Genomic DNA, 16873 nt, shown 5'->3' on the forward strand with positions numbered 1-16873 from the left:
CACGTCTATGCATGTGAGGAGACATCTGTACTTAGTTGTACTTACATGTTGTAGTCCTCCTCTGTGAGCCCGTCTGGAATGTGGTAGACTGCCGCGATGATTAGCACGGTCATTACCATCAACACGACCACGTTGTTACCCACCAACATCCACAGAACATTCTGAAGATGAAAACTCGTATTAGATAGTTCAGGGTAAATTATACCTCTCCCTCTCTCTTTCACTCTCTCCCTCTCTCTTTCACACACTCTCTCTCTCTCTCTCTCTCTCTCTCTCTCTCTCTCTCTCTCTCTCTCTCTCTCTCTCTCTGTCTCTGTCTCTTTATTTCTCTTTCTCTCTGTCTCGCTATCTCTCCATCTCTCTTTCGTTATCTCTCCATCTCTCTTTCTCTATCTCCATCTATGTCTCTATGTCTGTTTGTCTCTGTCTGTCTGTCTCTCTCTCTGTCTCTGTCTCTCTGTCTGTCTGTATGTCTCTCTCTCTCTCTCTCTCTCTCTCTCTCTCTCTCTCTCTCTCTCTCTCTCTCTCTCTCTGTCTCTCCATTTCTCTTTCTTTCTCTCGCTATCTCTCCATCTCTCTTTCTCTATCTCCCTATCAAGCTTTAACACATCACTGGGATATCATTATCATCACTTGTCGAAGATTAGGACTCCGCGTTAATCAAACTGACATTGTAGACTCTGGACGTAATAAGGGCGGGATCAAGCTCAGTCGGTAAAGCATTTACATAAGGTATATGGGTCGAAGGATCAATTACCCACGGTGGACTCATTCTCTGATCGGTTTTTTCCCTGACAACCAGTACTCCACGACTGGTATACCAAAGGCCAGAATATGTGTTCTCCTGTCTTTGTAGGAAAGTCTATATAAAATATGCCTGTTTGTTAATGAAGACAAAGTGTCAGAATTACCAAATATTTGACATCCAATTGCCGATGATTAATAAATCAAGTGCTCTAGTGGTCTGCCGAGGAGGTTCCATCGTTCGACCCAAGCAACTCAGGTGATTGCACTTCCGTCTGAGCAAAATCCTGCATCCCCAGCTCCGCCCCACCCTCTGCTTTACTGAGAAAATAAAACATTCCTACTCTAACACTGAAAGACAGGCAAACTGGTTTCAAGTAGTATATACAATACTTCACTTGTATTCACGATGACACTCTGCCATCTATTTTTATAGTGCATAACTGTTTCGATAAATATCTGAGGACCTTTCTAATTTTTGTATGCCTAGTAGACAACCCTGGTCTATATTATTTTATCGATTGTAATTTAGTTTTCAAATGAAGAATTATACAAGTACCTCAAAGTCAGCCAGGTTATCACAAAAGCTGTAGACCACCGCATCATACGCTTCTGTTAACGGCTTGCACAGTCCTATATCGGGTATCTGACAGAGACGAATTAGCATGTATGATTAATGTATTTCTTATTAAGAAGTTATACTAATACATTCATTTTCTTTATTTATCAATTACAACGTCAAACAATACCAAATGGAACTCTATATCTCATAACAATGTTCCATGTTTAATTTAGCTAATCACATAGCTAGACTGTTTCGTATCTCACAACATCTGAATCTGAGCGACAGAACCGCAATACATGGTCAGGGTCTATCTCTGCACAATACAGAGTCGTTGGGCATTTGGCAAAATTGTGTTTGATTCTATGACTCTCTATCTAATATTTCGTCTATAGGAGAACAGCCATTCACGGGAGATATTTTACTGGAGATTCCATCCCTCTTGTAACTGCCAAAAAGAGGCCTGCCACTCGAAGACTAGTTTACATACACTCCCGAGTTAACTCAGCTCAAGGCTATATTCACTGTATCAAATGATTTTGATCCAACGGTGTTACCGACCATGCAAAGTTGATGAATATAGATACACAGCTATTCTAAGATGCAGTCTTACCCAGCTGTGACTCTGTTGTGTGTACTGTTTTAGGAAATCCAGAAATCCCGCTCGATAGCGATTCACACCCTAAAACAAATATAGAAATGAAGCTAAACCCTTTCAGATTTATTATTATTATTATTATTATATATATATATATATATATATATATATATATATATATATATATATATATATATATATATATATATCGAAGAAGCAAAGTAAAAATATATATATATATATCAGAGATGGGGCGATTACTTGACAAAAGTAATCGATTACGATTACGATTACTTTAGAATATATATATTAACCACGTGCACGATACAGGTCATAGCGATCTTTGAGTTAAATGTTAATATAATCCAAATGGGTACTTCTTATTGTCGTTTGAATGTAACATTCGAAGAAGCAAAGTAAAATTGTTATAAATTCCTGTTTCCTTGATTTTTTTATGTTTTAGTGTTAATGTTTTATCCTTATATTGTAGTGATATTTCGATGCAAATAAATGTGAAGATATACTTTACCACAGTCACGTTTTTGTACAAATATATTGTACGTTAGATACATAAATCCTTTCTCTTGATTTTGATTTTATTTCATTTATTGTTTTAATTTTGTCACGCGTGTAAACTATGATAACATATATATATATATATATATATATATATATATATATATATATATATACATATACATATACATATACATATACATATATATATATATATATATATATATATATATATATATATATATATATATATATATATAGAGGTTATTACATCTAATTTGCAAAGTTATCAAATTCTTAATGTATGTGATCTGAAAAATATCACATACTTTGATTGCACTGAAAATGTAAGATATTATATGATATCACCCAATAAGTTTTCTATACTATTGTTTATCTTCTTTTATTAAAAATAATAACATGTATTTCGATTCCTATCTTTTTCAAATGCTATAAAAGGATGTCAATAAATAATTGATTAAATGTGACACAGCTGAGTCTTCATTCTGTTTACTCTTAAACGGCTTATAATTCCGCTATATTTAAATTTAAATATATATGTATATTAATGAATATCAAATACTAACAAACATCTTTAAAATCATTTATCAGGTAGGTCTTTATAAGAGATGTGATAGGTAAGTAACTTGTTGTGCTTACGTCTGTAATATATGTCCCGGAATTTTCCCTGCAATAACGCTTCTACACTTCTTAGCTGTGGAACAGCCAGGGTCGTAACATTCTGGAAGAAGTACATAGCGTAATAAAATAATAACAAATATAGTATGAAACATTTTGTTTTCACTATATTTGAGTATGTTTCTGCTTCTTCTTTCAAAATGCACTGCTACTACTAATTAAACAAAAATCGGTTAAAAGACATGTTTCGTTTTCCAGCTGTCGCTACTACCACTTCTTGTTTGTAAATAAACTCACATTAATTACATGCACTTGTGTATAACTACAAATATATGTAAGCAGTGGCGGATTCAGAAAATCCATTGGGGGGTGGGGGTGGGCAGTGACATGAGGTGGAATGCCAAGGGAACTTTGGGGGAGGTTTGGAGGGAGATCGTAAAAAAAAGAAAATTAATATATAATAAAATTATAACCATAGCAAAATTTAGGGGGGGGGGGCGGACCCCTGGGGCTCCCTAGAACTGCCTCTGGTAAGTAACACTATGAATATGTCAATAATGTTTCACAACTTTAATGTGTAGAGTACAGGAGTTGTTTTGTCACATATAATGGTAATATAAATATAAAAATATTATCGGTTACAAGCAGTTGCTTTTTTTTTTTTTTTTCATTCATTGTTTTACACAAATAGAGGTAATCTTTAAATTAATGTATTTGTCTTACATTTATATAATCCACTTCGGCCTTTAGTGCAGAAAAATCAGCCCAAACATCGTTCTACAAAAATGAAAGACAATGTAATCGTTGATATTTCATTGTTCAACATATGTCATAAAACGAAAACTATTAAATCTAAAACTGAGCAATAAAATGTATACCAATACTGAACTCCACTGGTGTTTAAGACCTCCGTATTCTCTAATAATGTCGCAACGTACAATTTTCTACATATGATAGTTTCCAGTATTTGCTACCACTATTGCATGGAAAAACTAAATACCAAAAAACAACATGTTTTCCCCAGAATCAATGAAAATCTATAATATTCATCGCAGGCAAAGGTTCATATGGATGGTTACTGCAGTGTCAAATATAATATTGGAAAACATAAATAGAACTGGACAACGGACAATTTTAAAATACTGGTAGTACGCATGCATATTTGAATATGCTTCAGTGAAATCTGCCGACTAGTACGAAAACATCGACATCTAACTAGAATATCTGTTACATCTCGAAGAATGTCTTCTACTAAATTTGTATCTCAATGCTGTATTGGACTAATAAGCGTCATGGTCACCTTGAGAATGGTCAGCTGGTCAATGCTAGGCTGGATGGACTTGAGGTCTGCAGCAATGCTGAACAGTCTTGACTAAAACGAAGAAGGTCGGTATTATAATTCGGGACATTTATTATGTGATAATGTCTGCTTATTGTTCATCATGGCTGTGTAGATACCCCAAACAGTTGTACTAGGTAGGTGGCAAGATAGTAATTTAGTATTGACCTTGACTTCATTGAAATCTCAAAGTAGACACTAAAGTCATGACTCGTATTTTATTTTACCATTATGTTGGAGCTAACGTTGGCCTTATTTTGTTTTCATGTAATGTTATGGTATATGCCCAGTGGCGTAGCGTGGGTTGCCAGCGCCCGGGGCAAGGCAAGTATTGCGCCCCCTTACCAGTGGACCGTTAGCACTCCCTTCTGGACCTCCAGGAATAATTTAGCTGTTGTAAATAAACCATGCATAATGAGGGTAATTTAAAAAATATATATATTGTTGACTGGATTGTTAGTAAGGAAACGAATATGATTTTCACTCTAAAAGAGAAGATGTGGTTTAACCGTTTAGTTCAGTACAGTAAGTTCGAGTATGATATGGCAGACAGAGTACCTTGGCAGGCTCTAGCGGTCCTCCATCCACTGTCGACGTGTTGGCGATGAATACCAGGTTATCGGTATATGGTGTTAAGTCAGCTCGTACCACAGTTCTGTTCAGCTGCAAGATAAATGATCAACATTTCTTTAATTAAAGTTTTAATCATTGTTTAAAAACATATTTTAACAACATGAAAGGTAAAACATAACGCAATATAAACATAGATATAAATATAGATATAAATGTCTCTATATTGCAAGCTTGACTTCAAACAACATTCCTTCTGCTCCGGTATGTTCACATACATGTTATAAGTTATATTACTGTGAGAAAATCTGATATGGTTATGAAAAATTGCACAAAGTGGGGGAAATAAATACAGTACAAACTAAATCGAATAGAATTCCATTCTTTTCTCTCTTGAAGTTAACTGCGAAATTCTTGACATCTAATTGTTTTTCGTCTCTCACGTACAATGAGGTCAAAGCTGGTTCTGTTGAGAGTGGTGGCTGTCTGGAACTGGGTGATCCACGTCTCAAACTCACTGGGAACCAGGATCACGCTTGGAAGAGAGGTGTAAAGCTGGTCAAACATGGCGCTGGTGTTCACGAACGGCTGAAGTAAGAACAGAAACGCATTAATCACATACTCGAAGAAAAACAAATGATAAAAATGTGACAGGCTCGTTACTTCTGTTCCAATACTTGATGACCAAAGATTCGGATTTCGTTTGTCTTTATTATCACTAAGGTGTGATCGAGTCTTTTATTATTCTAAACTTGTTATCTGCATAAGGGAACGAGACAGGGAGCAGGGTGGGGGGGGGGGGGGGAGAGACAACTGCCCCACTAGTGCTGGAGCAAATCCTCAAATTGGGGCAAAAAACGATAGAGATATTCGGACAAGATGTGCTAACCTGTGGCCTTTTTACGATGTATTTCCATCATTCTACCTGGGAAAATCAGTCATGATTTTGGTAGTAATGCTAACATGAAAAACCGTTATTCAGATTCAGGCATTTTCGTTTAATTTAGGCAAAAACCAGCCTCCCTCTCCCCTCCCCAAACAAAAATGGGAGCCCGTACGCCTATGGTTATCTGTCCCAGTTAATGTTCCACGATTGGTATATTAAAGGCTGTTCAAGGCGGATCTATGGGGATTATGAGATCTGTCCACCTTAAATATATTATTTTCCCTAGCTTTATATATTTTTACTGATCAAATCGTAGTGGTGTGTAATTGAACAATCACTTTTTCGTTTGTACATACAATTTGTCACTTACCGCCGTATAGTTTAAATCGGAATATAGATTGGGAGCTGTGATGTTTTGTTTGAATACTCTGTAGGCATAGTCGTTCAGTTGACACGCCCTGAAAAACATATAGGCAAACAGGCGATAAACGTTATCACAAATGTAACATGCGAAACAAAAACAACACATTTAGAAAAACATATACTAAGCGTTTTCAAACCTGTAATATAAAAAATAACAAAACATACAGGTAAACATGCTAAACGTTATCAAATCTGTAACGTGAGAACAAAACAAAGCATACAGGTAAACATATGCTAAATGTTTTCAAACATGTTACATGAGAACAAAACAAAACATACAGGTAAACATGTGCTAAATGTTTTTAAAGATGTTACATAAGAAGAAAACAAAACATACGTGTAAACATGTGCTAAGCCTTTTCAAACCTGTAACATGAGAATAAAACAAAACATACGTGTAAACATAGGTTAAACGTTCTCCAACGTGTAACATGAGAACAAAACAAAACATACGTGTAAACATAGGGTAAACGTTCTCCAACGTGTAACATGAGAATAAAACAAAATATACGTGTAAACATAGGTTAAACGTTCTCCAACGTGTAACATGAGAACAAAACAAAACATACGTGTAAACATAGGTTAAACGTTCTCCAACGTATAACATGAGAAGAAAACAAAACATACGTGTAAACATAGGTTAAACGTTCTCCAACGTGTAACATGAGAATAAAACAAAACATACGTGTAAACATAGGGTAAACGTTCTCCAACGTGTAACATGAGAATAAAACAAAACATACGTGTAAACATAGGGTAAACGTTCTCCAACGTGTAACATGAGAACAAAACAAAACATACGTGTAAACATAGGGTAAACGTTCTCCAGCATGTAACATGAGAATAAAACAAAACATACGTGTAAACATAGGTTGAACGTTCTCCAACATGTAACATGAGAATAAAACAAAACATACGTGTAAACATAGGTTGAACGTTCTCCAACATGTCACATGAAAACAAAATAACAAAACATCCATCAGCTTGCAAACGTTTAGTTACATTTCAACGATTATTATCAAATTAATGAGAAAAAAACTGTCAGAAAAAAAAACCCTTCTAGTTATTGATTTTTGAGTCAACGAGCACTATTTTAATGACTGTCAAATGCAGCAATATGAATACCTTATTTACCCCATACTGTTAATAAACATATGCCATGCCTGTTACTCTTTGAAGACATTGCCTGTACAGGTAGTACTAAACCAAATAACTTCAGGCTGGGTCAAAGTTCGATAGAGAAGTGAACACCACAAGTCCTGTGGTTGGTGATAAATGTGCGTTGGTTGTAAAAATAATAGTTTCATCTGGGCAAAAAATGTATGCAATTTTATTTCATCTAGTACCATACCCGTTATCTCAGAAATGAGTAGCTGATTCATTTTGAGGGTGAGGGGTGGTAGTATTTATATCCGTGGCGTTTATATAGATTAATACGCTGCAGGTAGGAGTTTTAGCCACATATGTTACTATAGTCGTCTATGGAATTTGATTTGGTAGTATACACCCTACAAAGTTGAGAATATATTGACTCACCTGTATGTGTCTGCTACTTTGAGGTCATAGTTTCCATTATTCAAAATAAGAGAACTCAAGAAATATCCAGGATACCCACTAACAGCTCCGGGAAAATCGATTACCTAAACAAAAAAAACTAAATATACAGGTCGTCAAAATATCAGCCTAAACAAATAAAATGTATATAAGCAAATAATTATATTATTGATAAATAAATAGTTTTATAGGTTTTAAAAAATCGGGTACCTTAAACTATAATTTTATAGGTCACAAAAGTACATGTATGTTACCTTAAAGAAATATAATTTTACAGGTTCAGTATAACCATCATGTACTACTACAATATTTTCGTAATATAAAATAAGTTATCGTTATGCAATATATTTAAATTCTACGTGTTGTGATATAAACAAACAAAAATATTAAGATATTCTACAACATGTATTTTCGGTCGATCAAATTGATGATTGATACTAAATGTTTAGTTAAAAGGCCAACTGTTATTCTTGCCAAAATACATATAATATGTATTGTAAACTTTTGCTTCATCGGTGCTACATTAAAAATAAAACAAATCTTTGATCAGTTTTGACAATCCAATTCGAATGAAACGCTATTAAAAAGGTCTTTATCATGCATTATATAGTTAGCAGATGCCGTTATATTTCTCATGCAAGTTAAATGAAGTTTATTGATAACAATATGTTTAAAGAATGGAAAATCGTAATTGTTTAAGAACAATTTTTACTCTTCATGTTACACACACACACACACGCACACACACACATACACACACACACACACACACACACACACACACATTTACGATTCTCCCATTTTTAACACATTCTTATTTTGCTATCTATCAATACACAAAGTATATATATATATATATATATATATATATATATATATATATATATATATATATATATATATATATATATATATATATATATCATACATTCATACATTCATACATACATATATATATATATATATATATATATATATATATATATATATATATATATATATATCGTTTTTCAATTGTTGCTTGGTTTCCAAATTAACCCTTTTATATGTGTACTACTTTTTAATCCTAATCTACATTTGTATATTATAATGTTGTGCACTGCACTCTAGGGCGAAAGGGTTAACAGCTGTCTAACCGGACAGCGTTTGCTTGTGGTGACACTAATGTTAATTAAAGGCCCATATTCCGCTGACCTGCTCCACAAACGACATATCCTTGCCCGGCTGACACGCCGCCTTCTCGAGGTTGGCGCCGCCGTAGAAACTAACCATCGCCACGCTGATGAAGCCGAGAACCAGCACAATGTAGCCGATAACAACCCTGAGAATGAATACACGATTAAAGTTAATGTTTGTTTTGTTTAACGACACCACTAGAGCACATTGATTTATTAAATTGGTAATTCTGACATGTAGAGAGAAAATTCGCTATATATATGTTTTCAATATTAATAGTTAATCAATTATAATAAGGGAACTTTTTTGTGCATTTTTCAAAAGACAGGACGGCACATACCTTTGATATACCAGTAGTGGTGCACTGGCTGGGACGAGAAATAGACCAATGGGTTTAGTTAGATATTATGTTGAATACTGTAAATTTTGTCTTGCTTTATCTCATTTTACAACCTCTGTTGAAAAGAACGTATTTGAACATTCATAAAGATATCCATGGGTGTTCTAGATAGATACTTGATCGAGAGGTGGGGAAGAGAAAGAGAGAGACAGACAGACAGACAGACAGACAGAGAGAGACAGAAGAGAGATACAGACAGAGACGGAGAGAGGCACAGACAGACAGACCTAGACAGAGAGAGAGACAGATAGAGAAAGACATATAGACAGACAAACAGAGAGAAAACCCACTGCCGCCACATAGACTACTCTAACGATAATCAGCCACGGATCTGTTATATGTACCTTCCAATATATATGTGACAGTACATACCACGACCTTCGATGTATGAATGGTGGGAGGGACACTGGACTGAAATAAACCAGTCCCTGAAAGCAATCGACTCACCTAAATTACAGTTTAAAACGTGCGCCAGCATTGGCATAGGGCCTTAAGAATAGAAGTGTTTATTATTATTATTCATTATAAAGTAGTCACCCAAGGACTGTTTTCGCCTTTATAGATATCATATGTGTCATCACAACTGTTTAAATGTCCAATCTTGTGTAGGTTTAGATTTGTCAAATCAGTCTTAAGCTTGGATGTGGCAGTCCTCATGCAGACAAAGTAAGAATGATGTATGGTCTGGCGAATGGCAGTCCTCTTATAATCGAAACACCTGACAATGATTTATAAGAGCAGACTGGACATTGTCGAAACATTTTGTTGATGTTGTCTTGTGCAAAGATACGATTTTGAATGTGTTTATGATTTTATTGTTCAGATTGTGTTTCAAATGTGATAAAAACAGAACCTGTAACGGAGCAAATTTTGGAATTTGCTTGGTTTAAAATAGGTGGAAATTAATGCCATTAAATGGGAATATCCCTATTAGCTTAGTTGGTAGAGCACTGGAATTTCTGACAGAATATCCTTGGTTCGAATCCTCTCAGTAAAGGTTGAGGTCTTTGTTACAGAAAACTATTGTCTGCGGGATTTGTTTAATGCAACCAGCTAACTCAAACCTACTGCAACATGTGCTTGTTTTATGGAACCGCCCTTACCCGGCCAAAAACACTCTTGCCAAATGGTACTCCGGTTCGATCTCTTTCCTCGCCTTCCTTTTCTCGGCGATTATAATGAGTAGTGAGATGATGATGAAGAGGATCCCAGCGGAGTTGAACATGATAAATATCCACGTGAAGCCAAATCTGTAAAAAGAAAGAAAGATCAAACTACGCGGTAAGTTTCTTATTCAGATGTACTTTGTAAGTGCATAGAGGCCCGTTCACAATTAGCAACATTTCCATAATCGTACTAAGCGTATACTGGGGAGGGTGGGAGGGAAGGTTAATATCAACGTAATAATAATAATTAATAATAATGAGGGTTCATTTCCAGAATGTGATATACACTAATTTCCTAATTTGGAAGTCAGCAGTGAATGTATACTGATGTGCAATGTGATCTAGTGGTGTCGTTAAACAAAACAAACTTGTGTATACTGCAGTATATGCAGTATGCAGCAATACGACAACAGAGTTTCTGTCATAATGCGACCTATGCCCTTTGAACAGGATCTCAAAACTGTATCTCTTGTGATATGCTCTACGTTATGTTGCAGCAAAATCACGTTTTGCAAATAAAAATATGTATCAAAATATTCCTTACTAAATCCACATTGCTACGGGTTTGTTGAGTATGGTTTGTATGCTCGTGACGATGTATAACTATGAAGGCCTTTATAACAGTAATTATTATTTTGTTAACAGAGAGGATGTCATTGTATTTACAGAACACTTCAAATATCGGCCTCTGCTTGGTGCAGGGCTGACAACATTCCCATAGGATTTTCTGAGAATGATGAATACAGCACAATCTTCGGTGTCTCTTAAATCATTTAAAATGAGTTGTATAAGAAGCAGTGCTAAAGTTTTTAAATATAGTTTTTCCGTTTAGCATTGATAGTCTGGTTTGTTTACCACAGCTAATACATTGTTTCCATAGTCACACTATAGCTGTGGGGTTTCCTTTGGGTTATTTTTAAAAAGAAAAGTGGGGTGGGAGTGGGTCGGTGGGGGCGGTGTGGGTCTTTTAAAAGTAAGAATATGTGATAAAGTATTGTTGTTCGTTTTGTGTTGAGTTCGGTGCAGTATTGGTTCTCGTAGTTTGATCCTGACGTTTGTTATTGTCTTTTGTTATTGCTCTTTTAAAAACATTTTCCTCTTGTGTTATGTTGGTGTAGATAATCGCGACTTTGACAGTTGTTTACATTATTGGTGATTTTGGAATTTTTGTGTTCATAGTTATTCATCTTTGTTTAACATCCATTTGCGTATGTTTTATTGTGCTGGAGTGTAATAAAAAAGAGTTTGTTTTGTTTAACAACACCACTAGAGCACATTGATTTATTAATCATCGGCCATTGGATATCAAACATTTGGTAATATAGACATATATTCTTAGAGAGAAAACCCTCTACATTTTTCCCCATTAGTAGCAAGAGATCTTTTACATGAATCTTCCCACAGAAAGGATAGCACATACCACGGCCTTTGATATACCAGTTGTGGCGCACTGGCTGAAACGAGAAATAGCCTAATGTTTCCACCAACGGGGATCGTTCCTAGACCGACCGCGCATCAGGCGAGTGCTTTATCACTGGGTTACGTTTCGCCCCTGGAGTGTAATACGTATTCAATCCAATTCAATGTAATTCTGATGTCAGGTCACTTTATCAGATTAACTTTGTAACCAATGGAACAATGAAACAATCGTTATGTTTATAATATACACCTTCTCAATGTCGACAATGTATTATATATTGTTTACAAACCCATTGCACTCACCGAGTTTTATCACCCGTTACCAACATCTTGTGGAAATCATCCATTTTACCTCGCAGTGTATCGAAATACATATCCTGTAAGGAAAAGATAACGTCTGTACATCCAACTTACGAACAGAAAATATATCTATATATAACAGGTGGTATATCCATTGGCCCAGCCAGGATGTTATATTGCGAGGATGGGGGGGGGGGGGGGGGGGGGGGGGGGCGGACAACTCACACTATGTATGTATGTATATGTATGTATGTATGTATAATTTTTATCAAATTTAATACAGCAAAAGAAAAGGTTTGATTGGGGGAATGGCCCCTTGTCGTCCCCCCCCCCCCCTCCATCGCTACGCCACTGGGTGTATCTCGTGTCAATTACATTATTACACAATGAATATACACAACACAGTATGTAAGTTGAGATATAATTAATAACATACTTTCAGAAAATTAACCATTTAAAGCAATAAACTAAAAACATGTCAGCCAAACAGATTTTTAAAACAGGCAGTTCAAAAGATAATTGTAATATTTTCAGATCGACCGCCCCCGCCCCCCAACACACACACATACAAACCCCAAACAACAAAAACAAAAACAAAAACAACAAAAACAAAACAAAAACAAAAAGCCCCACTCGTTAACATTTAAAGTCGTATGTCTGTAAAAGAAGGAATAGTGTAGGGATTTACAAAATACCTATACTAACGAAGTAACACTATATATGACGTCATTATAACTGCATAAATTATAATACTATGTCTGTCATAGATCGTTGGTAAACCGTTTCGTGGGCTATATAAAACTTGCTATTTCAATTTCCTTTTTCAGGCACCATCCAATGCCAGGAAATGCGTTTTCTCCCCCTGTGCGACTCTGACAGACAAACCACAATGTCTCATTTTCAACATCGCCCAATTTTAATCTGCGCACGGCCGGTATATCCTTCTCAGGCGGAGACATTACGGTCAACACCGGTTTGATATCATTAATAGTTTCTCATCAAACTGACGAACCTTCCCATCTAGGAACTGCGAGCTGACCCAGGTTAAATCTATGCTTATTATGGCCGCACTTTTATAAATTCTTCCTTTGATGAAACAACCTATATAATTTGGCTTGACCCGGTGAAAATAACTATAATTAGAGAACAAATATCTAAACTAAGGCTATCGTCTGTGAAGAACTGCACTATACAGAACGTATAATTATTATATGGTAGTCAAACTTACAGATTCTGTTGGAAAGAATAACGGTGATATCGACTCTTTAACGATTCGCTTGTAGTTGTTAATAGTATTATTTAAATCTGAAACAGAAAGATAAATACATATACTTTGGAATTATATTTAAATACAGTCATTATATAAATGCAAGCAGTCGCGTGGAAAGCAGTACTGAAGTATTTTTGGGGGTAAAAAACTATTTGGGGGAAAAAACATTCTATTTAGTTGTGTGTGTGTGCGTGCGTGTGCGTGCGTACGTACATGTATGCAATTAAAGACATTATTAAAGGGACAGACCCTAGTTTCAGCCCATGAAAATTAACACTAAGTTTAGTTAATCTACAAACCTGTAACACATTTGAATAAAGTTACAGATTAGTGAAACATGAGTCTGTGACGTTGAAATGGTGAAATACCCTCTAAAATAGACTAAAACTCGACTCCATAACTGTTATCTCTCAGACGCATGTGCGTTTTTAAAAATATGATAAATGCATTTTGTGATATTAAAAACACCAGGATGACCAAGAACACTTTGAATGTACGGAAATGGATAATTTAAACAATAAAATATAAGTAAGGTATGATTTCAGTTATCAAAAACGGCTCTAATAGTCAAAAATATGCCTTAGTGTTTTAAAACTAGGGCATGTCCCTTTAATTTCAATTTTCAATACAATTTATTAATCTAATATGCTACACCATTTATAGAGTGAGGAAAACTGTTCCGCTGTTAATACATTCATGAATGTTGAAAATGATTATGTTCAATTCTTAAATACATTTTTGTCTTTGGACATTTGATATTAATTTGATTACTCAAACATTTATAACAACAGAGTATTTTCAAAGCGAAATTATCTGAGTGCTAACACTCACGGTTAACAATCTAGTTCAAGTGTACCCGGCCCCTCCCTCTAAAACAAATTATATACAAAATATGACGTCGAAACTTTTGACCATATATGTCTATAATTCATGTTTTCTATACATCTAATAGTATGACTCACCGACAATCACAGACGTGTATCTACTTTTCAGGATGTCGGGGATACCGTTGTAGTAGTAATACTCTGGCTGAAGACGAAAATATAAACCAACGATAATATATACTACGCCAAACATGTATAGCAATTTGGTATTGATGTGCTTAAAGAAAACTCGTGACTTTCAGAGGGAAACCAGACATTGGCTTTAATTGAGGCATAATGAGTCAGTGTAATTAACAGGAGAGTTTCAATAAAACATGACATAAGTAACTGTGATGTCACTGAACGTAGCAAAGCAGTAGTAAGACACCTTTCTAATGTTAAACTTGCACCAACTCCGATGTCTATTATTTTTTCAATTTAAATTTTCAAAAATGTTTCTCAACTAATTTCAATCAAATTGTATACAGATTAAATTTCATTTCTAATACCATATACAAGAGTGAAGGCAAATGCTGGGAAAGCCCACATAGACAATGACACCTGAATGTTTACCATAATATGCATAACACAGAGGCTAAAGGCAGAATTACACGTGCAGTTTTTACTTTGGCTGTCCCAGCCGTTGCTTTCACCCCTGTGTAAGAATGGAGAGTTAAATGACATATTCTGAGTTTGTTGCTAAAATGTTGCCGACGAACAGAGATGTTTTAATGAAAAAAGTAGCATATTAAATACATTTCTGTCATTAAAATAACAGTGGATGTATACTAAATGTGTTTCTCATCATCCTAATGTGTGTGTACTACGGTAGGTCAAACGTCTTTTGTTTCGTAATATATTTGTTTTTCGTATGTAAGACATTATTGAGAGACAAAATCCAGTTTGGGCTACCTACAAACATTAGGACGACTAGTTTGTTAATCATCGGCTATTGGATGTCAAACATTTGGTAATTTTGACATATAGTCTCAGAGAGGAAACCTGCTACATTTTTTATTAGTAGCAAGAGATCTTTTATATGCACCATGCCGCAGACAGGACAGCACATACCACGGCTTTTGATATACCAGTCGTGATGCACTGGCTGGAACGAGAAATAACTCAATGGGCCCACCGACAGGGGTCGATCCTAGACCGACCGCGCTTTAGGCGGACGCTTAACCACTGGGCTACGTCCCACCCCTTAGGACGACCAAAAACAAATTGGATATACAGATACTGATATTCTAAACAAAAAACTATATTCAGTTGGTAATGTTAGTCGTTAAAATATTTTATTAGTCGGAAACATCTTGCAATGGCAGCAAACTCATTTAAACCTATTTAAATTAATGGCAGTTTATTATAAAACGTTTTTATTTACTGTAATTTGATGGTAATTTATTCAGATTTTATTTTACATGGCATTTTTGTATAATGTTATGCGAGTTAGTATTGGTTCAAAACTTAATAATATATCTATACGAATCATACCATTATTCATTACAGTTGCATGCCAATTCATCGGCCCCCTTTTCATGCAAACTGACATTACACGATACTCATATATAAAATGTCTTGGAAGGAAGCGCACATTATACAGGGAATAACAATTAATGATACCTCAACACGATTCATATACATATATTCAAATCTGACAGACATAACCACTTTCACATTAAAGCTATAAAAACAACCAGGGGGAGATGAATATGAAGGCTAATTGAGCCACTGTAAAATAATCAGGACACAGGAAAGAAAGAAATATAAATAGTTTTATCGTGAGATATCGTGATGGCAATCATTCACTCTTAGAAAAAAAAACTGGCACTGCTGCGTTACTTATCAATAAAAGACAATCACAGTAAGCGCTTGTTTGTGGCTCGCGGAAAGATACCACACATCCACGATCACACAGAAATAATGAAGATTAGCGCAGAGTATGTCTCAATGACAGAAATGTTACTTTTGACGTAAATCAAAGTCCAGCGAGGAAATTGCTGTCTTAATAATGCATTGGCCCGGGAAGCGCGAGTCACACACGTTCGTTAGTAAATTTGCCTATAATTATGTTTTATTGAGGAAAGCGATGAATAAAATATGCCGCGTACAGCGATGCTAATCGAAGCTGATATGGCCACGGCAGGTGAATACACACACGATATGTGTAGAGTGGTCGTTACCTAACCTCAATATTGTTATTTTTGTTTTAATTTGTTTATTTGTTTGTTTGTTTGTTTATTTATTTCGGGTTTTTATTATTATTATTATTATTATTATTATTATTATTGTGTGTTTTCTAAATTAATTAATTAATTAATTTATCGATTTATTCATTTATTTCAGTCATGTTATGCAAGTGAAATAAATTTGTTTTTTTGTTGTAGTAGTAGTAGTAGTAGTAGTAGTAGTAGTAATAATAGTAGTGGTGGTGGTAGTGGTAGTAGT

The 16873-nt window shown here is 35.2% G+C and overlaps 1 protein-coding gene across 2 annotated transcripts in view; it reads right to left on the bottom strand.

Moving 5' to 3' along the window:
• LOC121382990 overlaps positions 1-16873 on the bottom strand; it is a 125789-nt gene that overhangs the window by 5129 nt on the left and 103787 nt on the right. For both annotated transcript variants that reach the window (XM_041512710.1, XM_041512709.1), the window contains exons 10-24: positions 14525-14591; positions 13521-13597; positions 12296-12369; positions 10511-10657; positions 9026-9152; positions 7814-7917; positions 6225-6312; positions 5416-5556; positions 4957-5061; positions 4360-4431; positions 3783-3836; positions 3081-3162; positions 1920-1988; positions 1304-1390; positions 46-161 (exon numbers count right to left, since the gene is read on the bottom strand). In XM_041512710.1, the coding sequence (XP_041368644.1) occupies positions 1347-1390; positions 1920-1988; positions 3081-3162; positions 3783-3836; positions 4360-4431; positions 4957-5061; positions 5416-5556; positions 6225-6312; positions 7814-7917; positions 9026-9152; positions 10511-10657; positions 12296-12369; positions 13521-13597; positions 14525-14591 (1251 nt within the window). In that variant the 3' untranslated portion in view covers positions 46-161; positions 1304-1346. The remainder of the gene's footprint in view (positions 1-45; positions 162-1303; positions 1391-1919; positions 1989-3080; positions 3163-3782; positions 3837-4359; positions 4432-4956; positions 5062-5415; positions 5557-6224; positions 6313-7813; positions 7918-9025; positions 9153-10510; positions 10658-12295; positions 12370-13520; positions 13598-14524; positions 14592-16873) is intronic.

Source organism: Gigantopelta aegis, chromosome 10 (genome assembly GCF_016097555.1).
Source record: "Gigantopelta aegis isolate Gae_Host chromosome 10, Gae_host_genome, whole genome shotgun sequence".
In the NCBI taxonomy this organism is placed as follows: domain Eukaryota; kingdom Metazoa; phylum Mollusca; class Gastropoda; order Neomphalida; family Peltospiridae; genus Gigantopelta; species Gigantopelta aegis.